Consider the following 25,355-nt stretch of genomic DNA (forward strand, 5'->3'; position numbering starts at 1 on the left):
AGTGCGGTCGTCCAGGGCGAGGCGACGAGGCAGTGCGGTCGTCCAGGGCGAGGCGACGAGGCAGTGCGGTCGTCCTGGCCCACGCTGCGAGGCGGCGAGGCAGTGCGGTCGTCCTGGCCCACGCTGCGAGGCGGCGCGGCAGTGCGGTCGGCCAGGCCCACGCGGCGAGGCAGTGCGGTCGGCCAGGCCCACGCGGCGAGGCAGTGCGGTCGGCCAGGCCCACGCGCCGAGGCAGTGCGGTCGGCCAGGCCCACGCGCCGAGGCAGTGCGGTCGGCCAGGCCCACGCGCCGAGGCAGTGCGGTCGGCCAGGCCCACGCGCCGAGGCAGTGCGGTCGGCCAGGCCCACGCGCCGAGGCAGTGCGGTCGGCCAGGCCCACGCGCCGAGGCAGTGCGGTCGGCCAGGCCCACGCGCCGAGGCAGTGCGGTCGGCCAGGCCCACGCGCCGAGGCAGTGCGGTCGGATAGGCCCACGCGCCGAGGCAGTGCGGTCGGCCAGGCCCACGCGCCGAGGCAGTGCGGTCGGCCAGGCCCACGCGCCGAGGCAGTGCGGTCGGCCAGGCCCACGCGCCGAGGCAGTGCGGTCGGCCAGGCCCACGCGGCGAGGCAGTGCAGTCGGCCAGGGCCACGCGGCGAGGCAGTGCGGTCGGCCAGGCCCACGCGGCGAGGCAGTGCGGTCGGCCAGGCCCACGCGGCGAGGCAGTGCGGTCGGCCAGGCCCACGCGGCGAGGCAGTGCGGTCGGCCAGGCCCACGCGGCGAGGCAGTGCGGTCGGCCAGGCCCACGCGGCGAGGCAGTGCGGTCGGCCAGGCCCACGCAGCGAGGCAGTGCGGTCGGCCAGGCCCACGCGGCGAGGCAGTGCGGTCGGCCAGGCCCACGCGGCGAGGCAGTGCGGTCGGCCAGGCCCACGCGGCGAGGCAGTGCGGTCGGCCAGGCCCACGCGGCGAGGCAGTGCGGTCGGACAGGCCCACGCGGCGAGGCAGTGCGGTCGGCCAGGCCCACGCGGCGAGGCAGTGCGGTCGGCCAGGCCCACGCGGCGAGGCAGTGCGGTCGGCCAGGCCCACGCGGCGAGGCAGTGCGGTCGGCCAGGCCCACGCGGCGAGGCAGTGCGGTCGGCCAGGCCCACGCGGCGAGGCAGTGCGGTCGGCCAGGCCCACGCAGCGAGGCAGTGCGGTCGGCCAGGCTCACGCGCCGAGGCAGTGCGGTCGGCCAGGCCCACGCGCCGAGGCAGTGCGGTCGGACAGGCCCACGCGGCGAGGCAGTGCGGTCGGACAGGCCCACGCGGCGAGGCAGTGCGGTCGGACAGGCCCACGCGGCGAGGCAGTGCGGTCGGCCAGGCCCACGCGGCGAGGCAGTGCGGTCGGCCAGGCCCACGCGGCGAGGCAGTGCGGTCGGCCAGGCCCACGCGGCGAGGCAGTGCGGTCGGCCAGGCCCACGCGGCGAGGCAGTGCGGTCGGCCAGGCCCACGCGGCGAGGCGGCGAGGCAGTGCGGTCGGCCAGGCCCACGCGGCGAGGCAGTGCGGTCGGCCAGGCCCACGCGGCGAGGCAGTGCGGACGGCCAGGCCCACGCGGCGAGGCAGTGCGGTCGGCCAGGCCCACGCGGCGAGACGGCGAGGCAGTGCGGTCGGCCAGGCCCACGCGGCGAGGCGGCGAGGCAGTGCGGTCGGCCAGGCCCACGCGGCGAGGCGGCGAGGCAGTGCGGTCGGCCAGGCCCACGCGGCGAGGCGGCGAGGCAGTGCGGTCGGCCAGGCCCACGCGGCGAGGCGGCGAGGCAGTGCGGTCGGCCAGGCCCACGCGGCGAGGCGGCGAGGCAGTGCGGTCGGCCAGGCCCACACGGGGAGGCGGCGAGGCAGTGCGGTCGGCCAGGCCTACGCGGCGTGGTGGCGAGGCAGTGCGGTCGGCCAGGCCGACGCGGCGAGGCAGTGTGGTCGGTCAGGCCCACGCGGCGAGGCGGCGAAGCTGTGCGGTCGGCCAGGCCCACGCGGCGAGGCAGTGCGGTCGACCAGACCCACGCGGCGAGGCAGTGCGGTCGGCCAGGCCCACGCGGCGAGGCAGTGCGGTCGGCCAGGCCCACGCGGCGAGGCGGCAAGGCAGTGCGGACGGCCAGGCCCACGCGGCGAGGCGGCAAGGCAGTGCGGACGGCCAGGCCCACGCGGCGAGGCGGCGAGGCAGTGCGGTCGGCCAGGCCCACGCGGCGAGGCGGCGTGGCAGTGCGGTCGGCCAGGCCCACTCGGCGAGGCGGCGAGGCAGTGCATTCGGCCAGGCCCACGCCGCGAGGAGGTGAGGCAGTGCGGTGGGCCAGGCCCACGCGGCGAGGCAGTGTGGTCGGTCAGGCCCACGTGGCGAGGCGGCGAAGCTGTGCGGTCGGCCAGGCCCACGTGGCGAGGCAGTGCGGTCGGCCAGGCCCACGCGGCGAGGCAGAGCGGTCGGCCAGGCCCACGCGGCGAGGCGGCGAGGCAGTGCGGTCGGCCAGGCCTACGCGGCGAGGCGGCGAGGCAGTGCAGTCGGCCAGGCCCACGCGGCGAGGCGGCGGGGCAGTGCGGTCGGCCAGGCCCACGCGGCGAGGCGGCGAGGCAGTGCCCTCGGCCGCGGCGAGGCGGCGAGGCAGTGCGCTCGGCCGCGGCGAGCCGGCGAGGCAGTGCGCTCGACCGCGGCGAGGCGGCTAGGCAGTGCGTTCGGCCACGGCGAGGCGGCGAGGCAGTGCGGTCGGCCATGCCCATGCGGCGAGGCAGTGCGGTCGGCCAGGCCCACGCGGCGAGGCGGCGAGGCAGTGCGGTCGGCCAGGGCCACGCGGCGAGGCGGCGAGGCAGTGCGGTCGCCAGGCCCACGCGGCGAGGCGGCGAGGCAGTGCGGTCGGCCAGGCCCACGCGTCGAGGCGGCGAGGCAGTGCGGTCGGCCAGGTTCACGCGGCGATGCGGCGAGGCAGTGCGCTCGGCCGCGGCGAGGCGGCGAGGCAGTGCGGTCGGCCAGGTCCACGCGGCGAGGTGGCGAGGCAGTGCGGTCGGCCAGGCCCACGCGGTCAGGCGGCGAGGCAGTGCGGTCGGCCAGGCCCACGCGGCGAGGCGGCGAGGCAGTGCGGTCGGCCAGGCCTACACGGCGAGGCGGCGAGGCAGTGCGGTCGGCCAGGCCCACGCAGCGAGGCGGCGAGGCAGTGCGGTTGGCCAGGCCAACGCGGCGAGGCGGCGAGGCAGTGCGGTCGGCCAGGCCCACGCGGCGATGCGGCGAGGCGGCGAGGCGGCGAGCCAGTGCGGTCGGCCAGGCCCACGCGGCGAGGCGGCGAGGCAGTGCGGTCGGCCGCGGCGAGGTGGCGAGGCAGTGCGGTCGGCCAGGTCCACGCGGCGAGGTGGCGAGGCAGTGCGGTCGGCCAGGCCCACGCGGTCAGGCGGCGAGGCAGTGCGGTCGGCCAGGCCCACGCGGCTAGGCGGCGAGGCAGTGCGGTCGGCCAGGCCCACGCCGCGAGGCGGCGAGGCAGTGCGGTCGGCCAGGCCCACGCGGCGAGGCGGCGAGGCAGTGTGGTTGGCCAGGCCCACGCGGCGAGGCGGCGTGGCAGTGCGGTCGGCCAGGCCCACTCGGCGAGGCGGCGAGGCAGTGCGTTCGGCCAGGCCCACGCCGCGAGGCGGCGAGGCAGTGCGGTGGGCCAGGCCCACGCGGCGAGGCAGTGTGGTCGGTCAGGCCCACGCGGCGAGGCGGCGAAGCTGTGCGGTCGGCCAGGACCACGCGGCGAGGCAGTGCGGTCGGCCAGGCCCACGCGGCGATGCAGAGCGGTCGGCCAGGCCCACGCGGCGAGGCGGCGAGGCAGTGCGGTCGGCCAGGCCCACGCGGCGAGGCGGCGAGGCAGTGCGGTCGGCCAGGCCTACACGGCGAGGCGGCGAGGCAGTGCGGTCGGCCAGGCCCACGCGGCGAGGCGGCGAGGCAGTGCGGTCGGCCAGGCCCACGCGGCGAGGCGGCGAGGCAGTGCGGTCGGCCAGGCCCACGCGGCGAGGCGGCGAGGCAGTGCCCTCGGCCGCGGCGAGGCGGCGAGGCAGTGCGCTCGGCCGCGGCGAGCCGGCGAGGCAGTGCGCTCGACCGCGGCGAGGCGGCTAGGCAGTGCGTTCGGCCACGGCGAGGCGGCGAGGCAGTGCGGTCGGCCATGCCCATGCGGCGAGGCAGTGCGGTCGGCCAGGCCCACGCGGCGAGGCGGCGAGGCAGTGCGGTCGGCCAGGGCCACGCGGCGAGGCGGCGAGGCAGTGCGGTCGGCCAGGCCCACGCGGCGAGGCGGCGAGGCAGTGCGGTCGGCCAGGCCCACGCGTCGAGGCGGCGAGGCAGTGCGGTCGGCCAGGTTCACGCGGCGATGCGGCGAGGCAGTGCGCTCGGCCGCGGCGAGGCGGCGAGGCAGTGCGGTCGGCCAGGTCCACGCGGCGAGGTGGCGAGGCAGTGCGGTCGGCCAGGCCCACGCGGTCAGGCGGCGAGGCAGTGCGGTCGGCCAGGCCCACGCGGCGAGGCGGCGAGGCAGTGCGGTCGGCCAGGCCTACACGGCGAGGCGGCGAGGCAGTGCGGTCGGCCAGGCCCACGCAGCGAGGCGGCGAAGCAGTGCGGTCGGCCAGGCCAACGCGGCGAGGCGGCGAGGCAGTGCGGTCGGCCAGGCCCACGCGGCGATGCGGCGAGGCGGCGAGGCGGCGAGCCAGTGCGGTCGGCCAGGCCCACGCGGCGAGGCGGCGAGGCAGTGCGGTCGGCCGCGGCGAGGTGGCGAGGCAGTGCGGTCGGCCAGGTCGACGCGGCGAGGTGGCGAGGCAGTGCGGTCGGCCAGGCCCACGCGGTCAGGCGGCGAGGCAGTGCGGTCGGCCAGGCCCACGCCGCGAGGCGGCGAGGCAGTGCGGTCGGCCAGGCCCACGCCGCGAGGCGGCGAGGCAGTGCGGTCGGCCAGGCCCACGCGGCGAGGCGGCGAGGCAGTGTGGTTGGCCAGGCCCACGCGGCGAGGCGGCGTGGCAGTGCGGTCGGCCAGGCCCACTCGGCGAGGCGGCGAGGCAGTGCGTTCGGCCAGGCCCACGCCGCGAGGCGGCGAGGCAGTGCGGTGGGCCAGGCCCACGCGGCGAGGCAGTGTGGTCGGTCAGGCCCACGCGGCTAGGCGGCGAAGCTGTGCGGTCGGCCAGGACCACGCGGCGGGGCAGTGCGGTCGGCCAGGCCCACGCGGCGATGCAGAGCGGTCGGCCAGGCCCACGCGGCGAGGCGGCGAGGCAGTGCGGTCGGCCAGGCCCACGCGGCGAGGCGGCGAGGCAGTGCGGTCGGCCAGGCCCACGCGTCGAGGCGGCGAGGCAGTGCGGTCGGCCAGGTCCACGCGTCGATGCGGCGAGGCAGTGAGGTCGGCCAGGCCCACGGGGTCAGGCGGCGAGGCAGTGCGGTCGGCCAGGCCCACGCGGCGAGGCGGCGAGGCAGTGCGGTCGGCCAGGCCTACGCGGCGAGGCGGCGAGGCAGTGCGGTCGGCCAGGCCCACGCGACGAGGCGGCGAGGCAGTGCGGTTGGCCAGGCCCACGCGGCGAGGCGGCGAGGCAGTGCGGTCGGCCAGGCCAACGCGGCGAGGCGGCGAGGCAGTGCGGTCGGCCAGGCCCACGCGGCGATGCGGCGAGGCGGCGAGGCGGCGAGCCAGTGCGGTCGGCCAGGCCCACGCGGCGAGGCGGCGAGGCAGTGCGGTCGGCCGCGGCGAGGTGGCGAGGCAGTGCGGTCGGCCAGGTCCACGCGGCGAGGTGGCGAGGCAGTGCGGTCGGCCAGGCCCACGCGGTCAGGCGGCGAGGCAGTGCGGTCGGCCAGGCCCACGCGGCGAGGCGGCGAGGCAGTGCGGTCGGCCAGGCCCACGCCGCGAGGCGGCGAGGCAGTGCGGTCGGCCAGGCCCACGCGGCGAGGCGGCGAGGCAGTGTGGTCGGCCAGGCCCACGCGGCGAGGCGGCGTGGCAGTGCGGTCGGCCAGGCCCACTCGGCGAGGCGGCGAGGCAGTGCGTTCGGCCAGGCCCACGCCGCGAGGCGGCGAGGCAGTGCGGTGGGCCAGGCCCACGCGGCGAGGCAGTGTGGTCGGTCAGGCCCACGCGGCTAGGCGGCGAAGCTGTGCGGTCGGCCAGGACCACGCGGCGGGGCAGTGCGGTCGGCCAGGCCCACGCGGCGATGCAGAGCGGTCGGCCAGGCCCACGCGGCGAGGCGGCGAGGCAGTGCGGTCGGCCAGGCCCACGCGGCGAGGCGGCGAGGCAGTGCGGTCGGCCAGGCCCACGCGTCGAGGCGGCGAGGCAGTGCGGTCGGCCAGGTCCACGCGGCGATGCGGCGAGGCAGTGCGCTCGGCCGCGGCGAGGCGGCGAGGCAGTGCGGTCGGCCAGGTCCACGCGGCGAGGTGGCGAGGCAGTGAGGTCGGCCAGGCCCACGGGGTCAGGCGGCGAGGCAGTGCGGTCGGCCAGGCCCACGCGGCGAGGCGGCGAGGCAGTGCGGTCGGCCAGGCCCACGCGGCGAGGCGGCGAGGCAGTGCGGTCGGCCAGGCCCATGTGGCGAGGCGGCGAGGCGGCGAGGCGGCGAGGCGGCGAGGCGGCGAGGCGGCGAGGCGGCGAGGCGGCGAGGCGGCGAGGCGGCGAGGCAGTGCAGTCGGCCAGGCCCACGCGGCGTGGCGGCGAGGCAGTGTGTTCGGCCAGGCCCACGCGGCAAGGCGGCGAGGCAGTGCGGTCGGCCAGGCCCACGCGGCGAGGCAGTGCGGTCGGCCAGGCCCACGCGGCGAAGCAGTGCGGTCGGCCAGGCCCACGCGGCGAAGCAGTGCGGTCGGCCAGGCCCACGCGGCGAGGCAGCGAGGCAGTGCGGTCGGCCAGGCCCATGCGGCGAGGCAGCGAGGCAGTGCAGTCGGCCGGGCCCACACGGCGAGGCGGCGAGGCAGTGCGCTCGGCCGCGGCGAGGCGGCGAGGCAGTGCGCTCGGCCGCGGCGAGGCGGCGAGGCAGTGCGCTCGGCCGTGGCGAGGCGGCGAGGCAGTGCGCTCGGCCGCGGCGATGCGGCTAGGCAGTGCGCTCGGCCACGGCGAGGCAGCGAGGCAGTGCGGTCGGCCATGCCCATGCGGCGAGGCAGTGCGGTCGGCCAGGCCCACGCGGCGAAGCAGTGCGGTCGGCCAGGCCCACGCGGCGAGGCAGCGAGGCAGTGCGGTCGGCCAGGCCCATGCGGCGAGGCAGCGAGGCAGTGCAGTCGGCCGGGCCCACACGGCGAGGCAGTGCGGTCCCCCAGGCCCACATGGTGGGGCGGCGAGGCAGTGCGGTCGACGAGGCCCACGCGGTGAGGTGGCGAGGTAGTGCGGTCGGCCAGGCTCACAGGGCAAGACGGTGAGGCACTGCGGTCGGCCAGGCCCACACAGCGCGGCGGCGTGGCAGTGCAGTTGGCCAGGTCCACTGGGTGCGGCGGCGAAGCAGTGCAGTCGGCCAGGCCCACGGGTGAGCAGTCATCCCATCAGATGTGGAGGTATGATGGAACAGGGACTCAGTGAACTTGGCCCACCACTTGTGCAGACAGTTGGAGCAGATGGTACTTCAGCTGCAGTGGCAGGATTTTCAATGGCACCTGTAATGTGCAGTTTCATGAATAGTTTTTATCATATTCCTGTTCAAGCTGTAGTTGAGGGAGGAAAGGGTATTTAAATACTGATGCCTTTAATGATGTCTCTGAAGACATGTACTTGTGATGTGAGACGCCTGTCAGAGAAACTACAGAAAAATAAGTTGTTTAAAGTAAAATAATATCCTTGCTAGAGCACTGAAGTGCAGTATATGAGATGATTGTCATGGTTATGATAAGATAGATGTGATAATGACGGTATATTTTGTCTATGTAATTTGATACTTACTAGTATTTTTTAAATGACACTGTGCATCACAATCAACAAAATGTAGCGAGGAGTATGAAGCACTGGAGTAAGATGAATTTGTAGTAAAGAAAATTAATAATATGGATTAGGAGAAGTGAAACATGAAGTAGTGATGTTCAGAAACCCATCTTTGTAGTAATTTCTTTTGCAGATGCACTGCTACAGTCAACAAGGTTGTATGGAAAGAATTTGATGAAGTATCTGACAAACAACTACATAGAAGCAACTATGTTGTTTGTTGACATATAACACCTACGTAACTTGAATAATATATATTATTTATGGTAGTGTAAGTAAAAGATAGAACGAAATTATAACTCACAGAACAGGTAATGAAACTTATATTGCTGCCTGCACATACTGTTTTCAAAAGTAATCTAATGCTTAAATGATTTATGCAGTTAAGACACAAGTACCCAATCTCAAAAAGCAATTAATTACTGATCACTTCCAACAAACGAATATAATGTTTAATATTCCAACAAGAAGAACAACAAGAATGTGTTTCTTAGTAACACAGTAAAGTTCAGGAATAGCTCCCATACCCATATTCCATCAATGATGAGAATTAATTTGGACCTTGCCATTGGTGGGGAGGCTTGTGTGCTTCAGCGATACAGATAGCTGTACCATAGACGCAACCACAACGGAGGGGTATCTGTTGATAGGCCAGACAAACGCGTGGGTCCTGAAGAGGGCAGCAGCCTTTTCAGTAGTTGCAGGGGCAATGGTCTGGAAGATTGACTGATCTGCCCTTGTAACACTAACCAAAACAGCCTTGCTGTGCTGGTACTGCGAACAGTTGAAAGCAAGGGGAAACTACAGCCATAATTTTTCCCGAGGGCATGCAGCTTTACTGTATAATTAAATGATGATGGCGTCCTCTTGGGTAAAATATTCCGACGGTAAAATAGACCCCCATTTGCATCTCCGAGTGGGGACTACTCAAGAGAATGTTGTTATCAGGAGAAAGGAAACTGGTGTTCTACAGAATGGAGCGTGGAATTTCAGATCCCTTAATGAGGCAGGTAGGTTAGAAAATTTAAAAAGGGAAATGGATAGGTTAAAGTTAGATATAGTTGGAATTAGTGAAGTTCGGTGGCAGGAGGAACAAAACTTCTGGTCAGGTTGCAATGTCTCTTGCAGCGGTCTCTCCGTGATATTTTTAGAAATTTTATAAATTATATAACTCGGTAAATATCTCGAAATATCTCTTCTTATCTTACCGATTATCAATGCAAAGTAGTTTCAAGCCCAATTATTCCTTGGAGCGTCCATTTACTCCATGGAATAGCTTTTCTGCTATCTATGATTTCTCTTATGAAAAGAATAGGGACTTCTTGCCGATTAGTCGTGAAAGAAGGAGGTATATGTATGTATTGTTGAGCTAGTCGCCAACTTGATGAGATTCTGTATGAGAAGGAATTTAATACATGAACTAAACTAAAGTAAGTGTGTTCGCATATTATTTAAAGGATTATTATTGTTGACAATGTCTGCCTACTACGCTGTGTTGCACGGGATTTGTGGGAAACGTCTGATATACACTGGACGAACCTGCCGTTTTGTATGCTCAAGATATCCAGTTACTTCAAATAAATGGGCTAACACGGTCTTACCAGCAGATCTCTGGTCTTCCCCATGTGATCACCGAAAGTTAATAATTAATACAAATGTTTCCACGAGATCGACTGACAATTTTCGTCGCACCGAGACTTCGGCATTGCTTCACTGCCTTATGGAATTTAAGTTAAGCTTCATTTAATCAGGATAGAACAGTATTGAACTGTGTGAATGTGATAAGCCTGCTTTGTCAATGAAAATTCCCTTAATATACTCATGTTTTTACTATCCTGATCAGTGAAGCTAACTCAGGCCGGTGTGAGAGAGGTTTTTAAATTTTAGATATATTAAAAGGTGACTACAGGTTTGTTGTTGTTGTTGTTGTTGTTGTTGTGGTCTTCAGTCCTGAGACTGGTTTGATGCAGCCCTCCATGCTACTCTATCCTGTGCAAGCCTCTTCATCTCCCAGTACCTACTGCAACCTACATCCTTCTGAATCTGCTTGGTGTATTCATCTCTTGGTCTCCCTCTACCATTTTTACCATCCACACTGCCCTCCAATGCTAAATTTGTGATCCACTGATGCCTCAAAACATGTCCTACCAACCGATCCCTTCATCTGGTCAAGTTGTGCCACAAAATTCTCTTCTCCCCAATCCTATTCAATACCACCTCATTAGTTACGTGATCTACCTACCTTATCTTCAGCATTCTTCTGTAGCACCACATTTCGAAAGCTTCTATTCTCTTCTTGTCCAAACTAGTTATCGTCCATGTTTCACTTCCATACATGGCTACACTCCATACAAATACTTTCAGAAACGACTTCCTGACACTTAAATCTATACTCGATGTTAACAAATTTCTCTTCTTCAGAAATGCTTTCCTGACCATTGCTAGTCTACATTTTATATCCTCTCTACTTCGACCATCATCGGTTATTTTACTCCCTAAATAGCAAAACTCCTTTACTACCTTAAGTGTCTCATTTCCTAATCTAATTCCCTCAGCATCACCCGATTTAATTTGACTACATTCCATTATCCTCGTTTTGCTTTTGTTGATGTTCATCTTATATCCTCCTTTCAAGACACTGTCCATTCCGTTCAACAGCTCTTCCAAGTCCTTTGCTGTCTCTGAGAGAATTACAATGTCATCGGCGAACCTCAAAGTTTTTATTTCTTCTCCATGGATTTTAATACCTACTCCGAACATCGTCAGCAACATTTTTTTATAAGTCATTCATTTTGTTTATATTTCATTTATATGACAACAGTAAATGTTAAAATCACTTTTCTCCCCTCAGTGTTACTGATATGTTTTATTTTATCAAAATATGCTAAGTCAGTTACCATTGGTTTTAAATCAGTGCAATACCAAGCAACATATGGTTGCCCCAGGCTGAACAGAAATGAAGAAAACACTGGATTAGGGTCACACGGTTGTGGAGATACCCAAGATGTGAACATAAAATTCTGGAGCAATTATTTTCCACCTAAATTTATGGACAGCTCACAATGTCCTCATGGCTAGTCACAGCCTGCTTCAGCCAGCCCTGACTGGAGCTGTGCAATCAGATGCCAAGGTGCCAATCTGGGGGACAGCTTCAAACTGACAGTAGGGTATACCAGAGAAAACTACATACGAGTTGCAAATTTATCCTGTTTGACTTGTGGTGTAAGCTTGTTATAAGTAAACTAAATATGTGTGTAAAACTACCTTGTCCAAAATGGGACTCAATGTTCTACTAAACACAGTCAACACCTGAACAAGAGAGGGTAAGATACGTAGCCTGATCTCCTTACAGAAAATAGAGCATGAGATACCATCACACCACTCAACATCTCTGTGTTTACTGGTGTCATAGAGGTACCTGTGTTAGCTTAGAATTATGATACAGGCACCATGTTTTGAAATAACTCAAAATAACTGAACAGACCCACAAAATATGCAAGTATCCACAGGAAAGTAAGGCTAGCTTATTTCATCAGAATATTAGAGGATGGAGTAACAAGACAATACAGCTTCTTTATCTCTTTGGAAATTTAGAGACCTCTAAAAATAATGATGTCCAGCATGTATCTCAGTACCACCCCAACACAGGGTTGGATAAATTAAATACTTTATGATTACATTCTAGCATCTTATTCAAGTAAAACTAAAGTGGGAAAAGAATTAGTTGTTATGTGATTACATTCTAGCATCTTATTCAAGTAAAACTAAAGTGGGAAAAGAATTAGTTGTTATGTATATGAACACAGAACATACAATTAGAAACACTGAGACATGTTGATTTTGTGATCATCAGCACACATGAGGGCATGCTAATGAAGCAACACTGAGAATTACCTTGTAGAAAAGTTCTTGTAGAATGACTGCTGCACAACATCTGTCATTTGGATCCTTCCTACCAACACCAGCTTTTCTGAACTGTGCAGGTGGGAGACATCCTGCAATATATTGTACATTCCATAACCGTTCTGGCCTCAACCTTTGTTAATCATTGTCCTTTACCCACCTATCCCCTTCCTGGTCCCATTCCACCACTACACAGCTTCCACTCCACCAATGCACCTATAGTCTATTTACTTCTCTGCTTTTCAGAATTGCACCCCCCCCCCCTCCAACTGCCATCCATCTAACCTGCCAACTCCACCTACCTACCCTAACCTCTCACCACCTTGTTCCTGTATATGCCCAAACACAGCACTTTACCATCTCCCACTCCGAACCTGCTGTCCCTCCCCCTCCCACCCTCCTTGTTGCTCCCACCATCCAGATCATTTCTCCCGTCATGCAGCATTACTCACAGTATGGCCTCAGTAGCCAGAGACAGTAGTCATTTTGAAAGTATCTTTTCTGAAGGATTATGGTAGGAAAAATATTCTGGGAATCTTATTTGGATTCAACAATTCATTTAATCAGTTAATTGCTCGCCAGTTTCATTTTCTATAGATCTTTTGAATGATAAATCACTAAAATGTGGAGCTTGTCATATTAAGTCACATCAAAATTTAATTTGTAAATATAGATACATGCAGAACATTCTGAAGACTTTTATAACGTGCAGATCTGTGTTAGTAACTCCTGTCCATCACCTTCTGTACATTACAATAACAAACTATTTGTGGAATAGAAGGAATTGCCAAGGAGAAGCTTTTTCACTTTGCTTTCAAATTTGATTCTGCTGTCTGTAAGACATTTTATATCACTGAGTAACAAATGTAATTGTTTTGCTACAGCATTGTGCACCACTTTCACTGCTAAGGACAAGCTATGTGTGGAGTAATGGGTGTTACTTTCTTCCATCTCATATTATACTTATGTACATCAATGTTCATTTTGAACGGCAGTGGATTATACACAATGAACTCCACAAGGAAAGAAATATACAATGAAGCAGTAATTGGAATGCCCAACTCTTTATAAAGATGTCTCAGAAGATGATCACGTATGAGCATCATATATTATTCTTACAACACATTTTGATTTCTCCCCAGTTAGAAGAATCTCCCCTGCTTACATGGATTGGATAGTGATGTACAGATTTCTGCACTTTTTGGTCAGCTGTGACGTCCCATTCTGCTATGACATTCGGTTTGATAAAGCCTCAGTTTCTCTTGGAGAATATTGTGATTTAAACAATTAAATGCATTACATTGACTGCATGAAATACCAGCCTCTGCTATTTTGTTACTTAATGCTTGTAAAATTTGGCGGCTGGAGACCTATATAACAATCTCAGCAGAGAAACTCTTCTGAAATTACAACTGTTATTTACTGAGGGAATGACTATTACATATCAGACACTTAATTTTAATGAAAACCTATCTGGAAGAAGACCAAAAGCTTTTACTACAAACTCACTTCCTCATCTCAGAGTTTCAAGTGTTCACAAATGATGGAACAATAAACATACTCCCATTGGGATACTACAGTTTGATTACTCAGTGACCCCCTCATGCTGTTTTGGACAAAAGTTAAATTTTGGTGTGCAGGTCTTTAGAAGGGGAGCTGGCTACTCATATTGAGCCTCCTGCATACAAGTGTCAAAACTATGGATATTTCTTTAATGCATTGCTTTCACTCTACAAGTCACAAGCAGAGCAATTTTGTGTGAAACAACAGCATCATGCTCAGAAATTCCCAACTAGCTGACTTTCACAGTCATCCCAGCTTCTTCAAACACATGGTTTCAGAAGTATCAGTTTTTGGATAATCCATGTAATCCTGCAGAACTCATAAGCATATTTTCAACAAAGTTACTTGTACAATTGAGGCATATTATTCTATAGAGACATTGTAAGCACAATATTTATGCATTTCAGAGGTTTGTACAACAACTAGACTAGGACAACTATAATTCCTGATCTTGGTTCTTCAGTCTATGGATGAAATTACCAGAGGTCCAGCCTCAGCAATACAAGCAAAATAAATGGCAACCTAAGGGTAAATTTCATAACTAAGCAATATTCAGGGATCCTTGGAACCCACAAATGCATTACAATTGTGTGAGCAGGTTCATTAGAAACAGTCAAAACCAGAAAAGTTTTGTGGAGTTTAGATCCACAAACTTAGAACATAGTCCTAGTGGGTGATCCTCACAACAACAGTGACAACACAGACGGTAACTGATGCAACAGATAGGGTGAAGAGAGCAGATTTATGAGCCTTCATTCCGAAAAGCCTACAAAATGCCACCCACCTGAATTAGTAAGGGGAAAATGTGGATCCAATAAAATGATTGTTTATATCATAAATAGATGTGTGTAATAGAGGACACATCTTGGGACTATGTCAACCATTTTAATCAGGGCTTATGGAACACCAAATACTGAGACAAGGCTGATGAAGGCAATGAATAGAAGATATTTCAAAACTCAGAGTGAATATCTAGATTGAGGGACACATGAATACCAGCATTCACTGGGAAGATGGTACAGTGAGTGATTTATTTCAACAATTCTCCAACATATGGGTCACCCAATAAATGTAGGTAGGAAGTAGTAGTTTGGGTTTATTTATGGTTCCATGTACTAGCTATTAAGAAGAAAATAAGACTGTAATGCAAGTGGTATTTGTCTGCAAACACACCTGTTACTGGGGAGATAAAAATGCAAAGTGATGTCAGCTCACATTTTTGCATCATTAAGTTTTATACCTGTGAGCTCTATGTAAGTATTGTTGATTAATCATAAGCACAAGAAATGCTAGAATAATAAACTAACTTGTGGTAACCATATGCAATGTCTCTGAACTCTGATGTTCAAATGTCAAAAACACTGCAGGCTATATTCCATCATCCATATATTAATTTAGCAAGTAATATTTGGGTCTTCCAGCAGAAAAAGGGAATGAGAAGTACGTAATGTAAACTGGATACCAATATACCTTGTGGAGGCCATTCCTCTTGATAACCAGCAAAATGATGTCTGAAGCAGAATTTGCTTCTTATCATTGGGACAGAGTATGCAAAAAAAATCAAACTAAAGATTCCCATTGTTCTTCACACTGCTATTGCCCTTTACATAAATATTTCTGTCAAGAAGCTAAGTTAGAAGCCACAGGGAAATGTGTGAGGAGAAGGTGGCAGCTCTGGATCTCATCTGCACCTGTTAAATCCCAACAGCGTCTGGAGCACGCTACACTAACAGTGGTCTTCACTGCATTAGACCACTGACTTACATTCCCTGAGCTGTAACACTTCAGACATGACACTTTTATTTGGTTTGTTGAGTCACAAAGTAAAATTAATGGTTCATATGCCACAGTATCTGTGGCACAGAGCATTTTTCATGTAATCACAGTGCCACACCATGAACAGTCCTTGTTGTGCCATCAGGTGCTCAAGCCAAGGGGAAGCATTTCCACCAGATAGATCATGTGTGTGTTATATTCACCTCTCTGGTGAATGCCGGTGTACACACACCATACTAGTGTCTGAAACTAGCTCAAGTCCTCACACAGAAGAAACTGCTGTACCATAACCATTATCTGGAGCCAGCAAGTCACAGGCAGAAGCCACTGCAAACCCATGTGCTGACAGAGCCAGGGAAAATCCACAGTGTAGTCCAAATGAAAACAGCATGTCCGCAGAAAAGCAATGAGTTAATAACTAATGACTTCTCCCAGATACTATAGTAGAGTGTCTTAAATACGAGGGATACCTGTCAGTTACAGACCCTACTTAAAGTGTCCCCACAGTCGTTGTCAAATGTGTGGTGTCTGGGAAACCTGCATGCTTAGTACACTAGACAAGACACTCAAACAATTCTTATTAATGGGTTTTGTTACAAAATGAAAAGATACAATACTTAATTTTGCAATTACACAGATGAGTCACATGCAAAGGGTCAAAGGGTGACATACAATATAAGCAATCTTCATCAGTATAGACAATCCTAAGTCTGTGCTACATAGTATGAGCGAAATGATTGGAATTGACACTCCTATCCGAGTCACTAGTCTCTAAGCTGCTACTTGACTGGCCCAACACCAATTGATTGCTGCACTAACATCCTCTTCACATAGGCACTGCAGCCGTCACATCGTCGTCCTGAAGAGGGGTCAGTCAGCGTGAGATCGGCTGATGTCTTCCCGCAGCTGTATCGCCTCTACCATTGCCGACTGCCATGCTGGTGCTTGACCTTACACCGAAACACTTAATATGAAAACTGAGGGCACGTTCTGAAGGAGAGATTTAGAGCCACAGCAGGGGCATTTTCCTTGGCATTTTTAAAGGCTTCAGAAATTGTGCAGTTAATCCAACATGTATGAAGTATGATGGGCATTGTTTAACTGTGAAGCCTCTCCAGGTGCTCCAGCCAAGTACACGGAGTGCAAAGAAAACAACCCTGCCGAGTGCTGAAAATGTAGCTACTTTCTGGAACAAATGGGCAATTCCTAGAGCAGATAAAAGAAGACAACAGCTGCTGTACACGTTATCGACGCTCTCTTAGAACTCACCTAGAGGCTCCACTCTGCAGGACTGAACATGTCACATTTCAAAAGTTAATTTTGAATGTTAGTTGTATAGAGCCAGCTGATCGATCTCTTGTACAGACTCAATGCCAATGACGACAAAATTGCCGTGGTGGGCAAATCGTCAGAAAGTCAGTTCAAGATAATAGCAATTTTTTAAAATCTGCAATAGGAAAGGAATGTTTTGACACTTGTTCATGAGTGGTATCAGATGTGTGGCAATTCACTGCAAGTAATCAAAATTTAAATGTGGTACTCAGACATCTGATGTGGTACTAAGCAAAATTAATAATATCCAGTTTAAACATTTCTGCAGCTGCAAAGATCTATAATGCTAGGAATACATTGGAGTATGCACACTTCAAGTAACTCAAATTTCAGAACTAGGTATGCAAGATGTGTGAACAGAATGTCTTTGGAGTTGGTGGGTCAACAGCAGTCATACTTGACAGCATTTTTTTCCACATCCATAATGAAAATATGGGAGAAGTGTGCGTTATGTAGCTATATAACTACATTCATATGTGATCTCACTTTTGTATCCAGGAGTTCTATATCAACTTAAGTGGCGCCAACAAACTTACTATGTGGAACTCTGTTCATACTTGTTAAAGTTTATTTGGGAAAAGAAGTTGCTAACATAATTTAATTTCAAATACTTTAGTGCATGCCACACTTTATTTATTGAATTCAAGCATAACAGAAGTATATTATCTGAGAATGATAACAAAAATGTATTTGTTGGAATAATAATCTTAAGAATTAGTGTACTCAATTACATACCATGTTTCAACGATGGAACAGTAATCAGAAATGAAGTTTTTGGGAAGATAGAAATAATATTGTAAGAGAAAATTGCTGTTAAAACTAACAAATGAAGCTAGAACACAGGGAAGATTGGATAAAAGAAGAAAAGAAGATCATTTATCATGGAATGAAGAGGACTAAGGTGTAGGACTATCCTGATGTCAAGTAAGTAAATCAGACATATGGTTGTAGTTTTTTTTCCCAATTTTTCCCAAGATTTTCACAGCTTTAGGTACCATTCTGTCAGAAACTACTTGCAATAGGGAGTCAATATTATACACCAAGCTTTAGTTGTAACAAATGAGCAGTGTAACGGCCAGCCTCCTCATTGACTCTCCGCCTCGTGTACTGCCAATGCTGCTGAACCCGCCACTCCCCTTGGGGAGAGGGTGGCCCAACTTCGCCCGGTACCCGCGAAGATGTGTAGACAGCAGGGACATTGGGTGAAGCCTGTAACATCTAGGGTGTACCATACAACCCACCAGACTCCCCACTGCAGCTACACTCTGAGGCAGCAACCTGAAGACAGCTGACTGTGGCCATCAACACGTTCAGCTGTTCGCGAACAGTGGCCAGCTCCTCCAGTTTCCATAGACAGCAGTCACACATCCCATCTATCCCAAGAAATCAATTTACTGTAGAGAGTTAATCAACTTTTAACTAGACTGCTAACTCACTAAAGACAGCTGATAGTTGACTAAACTGTGGTTACTAGACACTTCTTCCAGAAAACAATGAAAATAGCACTACCTGTCTCTGGACTGTATTCAAAATAAACATTAGCACTACTGGCACTATGGCTGACTAAAGGGACTCTCTCTGACTGTATTCAAAACAAACACAAAATCTATGGAACATTATTACTAGAACTCGACAATTAAAACTCCCTAAAAGCAAAAACACACAGAAGAAGAAGTGGCCAGTAAGAAAAATACAGTTAATACTTAAATTAACGTAGCTCACTGCACAGCAGATATGACGCAGATGGCAGTTACGATGTCACTGATACTTACGTTTCATTCTTTTAATGTTAAGTTCACACCATTTGAAGGAACAAACAGGTCGTTTCACCTTATAATAATGGCTAATATCCACCTGCTAACTCCACTCTACTAAAATATCTCCTGTTCATGTATTACTGTACTGCTACATCTCTCAGTCAGGTAGCACAAACCAACTCCATGAGCAACAAATACTATAAATACGTTATGCCTGATGTACATCTTATTCAGACAATTTTTGTCAATGCTGCTTATGAGAGAACTTTGATTAAAACTAATGGAAGCACCTCACAATGGCAATCACATGATTGAGGTCAAAGTCCTATCCAACGCATACACATCTACATGTTATCATCCACAATTGAGTCCATAAAATTACACACAGCAGGAACACATGGAAAGTTACCTCACCATAGACCTGATACTCTGGCATAACATTGTGATTTTATGAATGGACTGACTGACCTTAATTACAGTATTAAAATTACAAGACATTATTTAGAACACACAACAACCATCCTCCCCAGATCACTACGCAGTGAATTTCTGAATTTAACACTGACCCCAGTAGCAGAAAGATGATGATCCCCTGAGACACATGTGTCTCCCTCCAATATTTAAAAAATTAAATATTATGAGTTTAGATTAACAAATGCGGAGGTAAGAAATCATGGGAACAACTGAAATAGCACATTGCTTCACTGCAATTTGCATTTATTGTAACATTTGATAACAGACCAAGGAAATGTCACATGTTACACTTGACAGATAATATCACTAGAACAATAATAAACATCTTGTTCAGTTTTCTGCACTTTAACTATAGTTCAACAGGGGAACTTACTTTAAGTTCTTCCATAAATATAAATATGTGCATAGGCACATTAAGTCACTTATAACATCAAGGCAGGCACACTCCATGTAAAGAGAAAATAATTAGCAGCAAGTTTGCACATTGACTAGAACGAAATGAATACACACACACACACACACACACACACACACACACACACACACACACACACACACACACACACACAGAGGAAATTGACAAATCTATACTCAAAGGAGCCACACTCCATCCAAATACCCAAAAATGGCAACTTATTGGCTACCTAGAGTAACAAATTTAGAATAGCGTAGTTATAGATTAACTACAATACAGGAATAAATAACACATACCCAGCTTCTGATGGCCAACAAACTGGTTTGGCTATTGAGCAGTGATTTATTTAAAATAGCCACAACATATGCTAACTAGATTAGCGGCATTTTTAAAGACAAGCGTTGAGCAACAACCCTGGTCAGAAGGTAATCAAAACTAGCAGTATTCCCTTACATGGCAAATGTGCCAGCACATCTGTTCACACCCCAGAATCAACTAGCACAACATTAATCATTGAAAAATTTCAAATAATATTTTAAAACAACATACTTAAATACCTTTTTTTTTTTACCCAAGCCTTAATTGGTTATCAGGTTAGGCTCTGTTACTGAAGCCATGCAAATGAGGTAGCAAGTTAAGTTCTACAATTCTACTTTGCCATTTAACATGCATCGTGACGAGGAAAGGAAGAATCCAGTTAATTAATTGAAAGTCACTAAATATATTCAGTATTTGACGATGTGCTCAAATTTGACAGACAAAGGTAAGATTCAAGTTTACACTCGTAAACAGTGCAAGCAGAATATGAGCATAAGGTGAAAATTAAATAAACTGCCCTTGTTCAGTCATTTACACATCAACGAAACAAATAATCTTAGCCGAACTACTGCAGATGCTGGAATCCCCAGTTGCTTCAAACAACACAAAATAATGGTCAAAATGTCTTTTTTTAAGTCTGATGACATCCACAGGATAGGAGTTTCAATGGACAACCAGGCCTCATCCCCTTTAATCCATATGTGATTGAGATAGTAACATGGCTGGTATCACTGTCTTAACAATGCATCACACCTGACACAAGTCGCGCCAAACATCAACAAAATGACATGGCCTCCCGTACGCTCTCAGATGTCCACAATTAGAGTTCCTCCTCCAGACAAACACTCTCTCACAAACGCGACAGGCAGCCAGCCATAGCAATGCCAAAGCACAATCTGACTAGGGTAAGGAAACAGCAGAGCGCAAATCAGGAATTTCAAAGGGAATGAGCTATGGACTAGGAGGAAACGCAGAGAACCAACCGTGACATTTCGCCATGGTTCACCTCCTTACAAAACAAAAAATTGGAATTAGGGTCTCCACAGCAGTACTGAGGTATAGCCAATTAATACTAGCCCTTTCCAGGATGATAATTCACCTACTTTAAGAAGAGACTAATTATTAACTGCAGATAAAGACCAGGATTAATCACTTATGTCAAACACTGGGTGTCTCAAACGCAGAAAGTGCCTCATCTCCAGCCACATTCCCTTCCCGTGCAAGACATCACAAACGTTTTTTACATATGCAGACACCTGTGGAAAATGAGAAAAGCTTCATTTCTTGTGGTGATTTAGCAGTGGCATTTCTATTCTCTGAAAGAAATATCAAATTGTCTAATGACATTGACAATTGCATGTCATTTGAAACACATTATTCTTAAAGAAGTTCTGATTGCATTTTGGTAGAAAGTGTTCTTGGTACAACCAAGTAAGAATACACACACTTCCCACAGTAATTTGTGAAGTGGGGGAAAGCATGTGAAGTCATACAGTCAAACAGCATTTCAGCTCGCGGAGATGAAAATATTGCAGATATTACAGCTGTCCTGCCCAACTCTTTGCTACATACTGTATGAGCTTGGCAATCTGAGAAGCCTAGGCAGCCAAAGGACATCACATGGAGATAGGTACCATCATTCCTGTGACTGCACATGATTAAGTATAAAACTAAGTCACACACAAAAGCCACTATCCAGGGAAATGAGACAACAAAATACACCAACTGGAGAGCCTTAAATGTAGACTTGGGACACGGTGGAGTGTTCAGGACAGCTTCCCAGACAGAAAGAGCTGTCCAAGTGACATCTTCAATGCCTCATGACAGCACGACTAACACTGGCCAGTCTCACATAAATCCTGTAATTTACAGTGTAACTAACTCTGTCTGCAGCCCACCTCCCCAGAAGAGGGACATACGCCGGTCCGTCAATAACCTGTCTGTCTGTCTATCTGTCTACAAGCTTCTACGGTGTATCAGTTCCCAGCTAGGAGACTCAAATTCCATTTCTGCAACATCTCCGCCCATGCCAAATCTGAGGAGACCAACTTTCGCATCTTTGACTGGCAGACTAATTTGAGGGCTCTGCTGCAATTGCTACTGCCTGGTACCCTGAGGATCTCCCACTGCTCTTCCATCATCACAAAGGGAGAGCTATCTCACCCGACTGCCTGCCTGTTTCCAGCTCCCGAGGGCACTCGACACTTCAAGTTGCTGCCCTACCCATGTGCAACCTACAAGGTGACCACAGTGATAATGTGCACCATGACCACGCATTCCGAAAGTGTCTAAGTGTCTTTGACAGTATGGACGAAACTTCATGTCTGATGTGAAGGCTGACAGACTCGTGCTGTGACCAGCGTCCGTGATGCTTCCACACCCACGAGCCTCACCTCGGTCAGTGCTTGAGGGGCAGATGTCTCCAGCCAATGCGCCTACCAATACTAAGACCATGGAGTGTCGAAACATGAACCATTGTACTTTCTGAATGGCAAAAGTTTAGTGTTTCATAATTGTTTTACAAATGCCAAATGGCATCAGAGAGAAATCCACTCACTGAGCCACTATCCTCCCACACCTGGGGTGACAGGTTGACAGCCTCCTGCCACCTACTGTCCCCATGTGCCATCTAAAATAATGTCCAGCCCCACGGATGTTATGTCTGGTGTCAGAAGTCATCTGGCACCGGAGGTGTAGTGAGCCATTATCACAACTTTGGTCTCACCTTTCTTACAATTTTGGTGAGTGATTCCCACTCTCGGCCTCTCCTTTTTCAGTGTTACAGGTGTACGTAGTAGGCAGGACATCCGTTGTAACTTAAAACTGACTTTAGTCTGTAAGGCGTTGGAGAAACTGTAAAGAATGCTTTTATGAATGCCATAATTTTTCTGGGTACAAGATGCGCTATACAAAGACAGGGCCAGTTACGTGCAGTACTTGTAGAAGTTTTTGCACAATGCACAGCAGAGCTCTGAATCTGTCAAGGCTAAATCTTACTGTATCACCCGTGGTATGTTGATGGTGATTATCCTTCATGTTTTTGTATTATTAAGTGGAGGTTGCACAAATGCCAGAATCAAGAATAGCATTGACACACAAATTGACTGAATTTTTATCTGGGCAATAAACTGAGGTGCTCAAAAATAATGCGGTGCTGTGGCAAAGTTATACTGCATTACAGGAGCAAGTAGGAACTTTGCTAGCCATTAATGAGCATGGACAGGCTGAGCCAGTACAGGTAAAATCCTTGTCAGATGTCCCTATCCCTCCTACTGATCCTTTCACATCTAATTTGCTGACTGATGTTTTGGGCTAACTGACTGTAGGTGTGCCAGAATCTGTTAGTGATTTAAAAGCTAACGCTAAGTTTGCCATATGCGAGCAGATCAGGTCCCATCTGGCCAATTTCTTACATTAAATTATGATGCAGAGATGTACTTCGTGTATTGTGAGGGATAAAGTGAGCCACAGGCATTTGAATGACTTTCAGGAAACTCATTACAGAACAGCTTACTAGTTTGTCACAGAAATGGAATGAAGCAATAGAAGCATTTCTGGATAGAACTATGAAAGTCAATGGACAGACTTACGAGTTACTACCAAATGCTGAAGCAGACTGAATCATTTTGCAGGAGACAGAGTATAGAGTGCCGGATGTATTTCCATAAGATATGCTGAGAAGCGTGAGAATGGAACCCCCAAAAGACTAACACGCCACCACTAGATTGACACACTACCACAGGAAATTGACACTGTCAACTGAGGACCAGACAATTAAAGTGTGTTTTCCCCTGCGATGAAATGTTACGGGTGTGGACATTAAGGCCGCATTAATAATTGATGCCACTAACCTCTGTGTTATTAATTCAGTGACGTAGTGCATCAGACACAGGGCTGTCAAAACGAGAGACAGAATGGAGAGAGTGCTGGGACATGCATTTATTAAATGCCAGAAGAAATTCCTCAACTTCAGGGCAGCATTCACAATAAAACAAAGGACTGCAGAAACTCTCACAGAGGCAAAATGCTATTTGTAGGCCACGGAAAACATTTTTAGTGGACACAGGGGCCAAGTCTGTATCTCATCTGTTCCTCTCGAGTACAAAGAGATTGAAGACTGACAATATAGGCTGCACAGTATGGGGACAATGAAGCAGCATCACTGGAGTTAAGGCATTCAGTTTCGGTGTTGGAGCAATAGATTTTTAAAATAATATGGAAGTATTTCCACATGTCGGTGATTGGTATTGCTTAATATCAAAATCTATACTGAGCTCACGCATTAAGAAGAAGTTGATGTTTCAGTGTCTACAATCAAAGTAAGTGAGGCACTGTTACAGCTGCCAATGACCAGTAAAGTGTTACACCATCCAAAGTTTCGTCTGTTGTGAAGGTAGTACTAAATAAACTGTAGATGTATCCACTAAAGCTCACTTTGCATGATAAGATCCCAGGACAAATAGGAAAGACAGTCATTGTGAGTGTTGATACTGAAACACCAAGTGAGATGACGTGTGCTAAAAAGACATTTGAATATAATGACAGAATGCATACACTGCACAATTTTGTGCGCAGTGGTATAGTACGTATAGGAGAAAAAGATGGAGGCTATTTATTTCCAGTGAGTTGGCATTATTTGAGCACAGATGGGTCTGTCAAGGAGTTTGCCAATTACTACCAACTCGGACAATTCAGAGCAGAATGGGTTAGGTATATCAAGTGGAGATATATGCCATAAGCAAACCGTCAATGCATCGGGATGTGAAAACCTTTATCACTAATGGGAAGAACTAACAATGGTGTAAGACTTTATTCATATAATTTACAGATTTATGTACTCCTGGTGGAATATTACCAGCAACACCAAAAATATAATAAACAAGTCATAACACTTCAGTTTACAAAAAACCATACAGGGTCCAACACCTACAACCAGTAATGGAAGAGTTCCTCCACCAGCTGTTACCTGATGGCATTATTAAACATAGTGTCAGTCAGGGGGGTGGGCATCTGTTTGGATTCTTCACCAAAAAGTCATCATCAGATGGTACAACACAGTATATGTTTTGGTGTCACTACAGGTATCTTAGTGCAGTAACTCAAACCAATGCATATCCTAAACCAGTTATAAGAGAGAATCTGGACAGTTTGGGACAGTATAAAGGCTTTATGATGATGAATTTAAAAGAGGTTATTACAAGTTTTAAGTAGTTCCAGCAGACTGGGAAAAAACTGCATTCAGTCCGAAGAGTGTGCTATCAGTATTGTTTGGACTCAAGGATGTTCCAGCAATGTTACATGGAGTGCTCAAATGACTAAAACTGAAACAATGCATGGTTCATATTAGTGATATAATTTTCCTTTCCAAAGACATGGAAGAGCATGTATAATGCTTGGAGAAGATATACGAAAGGGTGTGTTAAGCATGTTTAACAGAGAGTGTTGATAAATGTCACTTTGCAGCAACACGAGTGCAATATATGGGTTATTTAATTCATTAAGAGGGGTGAAAACCACAGTGCAATTGATTTATGCTGTGTATTATTTCTAGCAACAACAGACAGGAAAGGTACATCAAATATTTCTAGCACTTTGTAACTACTATATATAATTTGTGACATATTTTGTGTAAGTTACTGGATCTTTAAACCCTCTGTTAAGGAAAGAGGGTGAAAATTCAATGGTGTACTAAATGTCAGACTGTGTTTGGAAATTTAAAATGAACATTAACAATAGTTTTGATATTGGTGTTTCCAAACTTTGAGAGATAATTTTATCATGAGATATCACCAATTTGGTGATCGGATGCATTCTCAGCCAGAATATGGATGCCAAGGAACAACTGGTGGCATATGCACCGAGGCAGTTAAATAATGCAGTACAGAATTATTCGACAACAGAGAAGGTGTTGCCAGCCATCATCTAGTGTATTATGTACTTCCACTGTTACC

General features: G+C 51.1%; 1 protein-coding gene across 1 annotated transcript; it reads right to left on the bottom strand.

Annotated features, from left to right (window-relative positions):
- Nucleotides 1–4,075: 4,075 nt before the first annotated feature.
- LOC124620332 (uncharacterized protein DKFZp434B061-like) lies at nt 4,076–11,807 on the bottom strand. Its single transcript, XM_047147006.1, has 5 exons — nt 11,761–11,807; nt 5,787–7,375; nt 5,163–5,423; nt 4,599–4,982; nt 4,076–4,503 (listed from the first exon to the last, which is right to left on the bottom strand). Exons 1-5 carry the CDS (start codon nt 11,805–11,807, stop codon nt 4,076–4,078), a joined length of 2,709 nt encoding a protein of 902 aa, XP_047002962.1.
- Between the last annotated feature and the right edge of the window lie 13,548 nt (nt 11,808–25,355).

Source organism: Schistocerca americana, chromosome 6 (genome assembly GCF_021461395.2).
Source record: "Schistocerca americana isolate TAMUIC-IGC-003095 chromosome 6, iqSchAmer2.1, whole genome shotgun sequence".
NCBI lineage: Eukaryota > Metazoa > Arthropoda > Insecta > Orthoptera > Acrididae > Schistocerca > Schistocerca americana.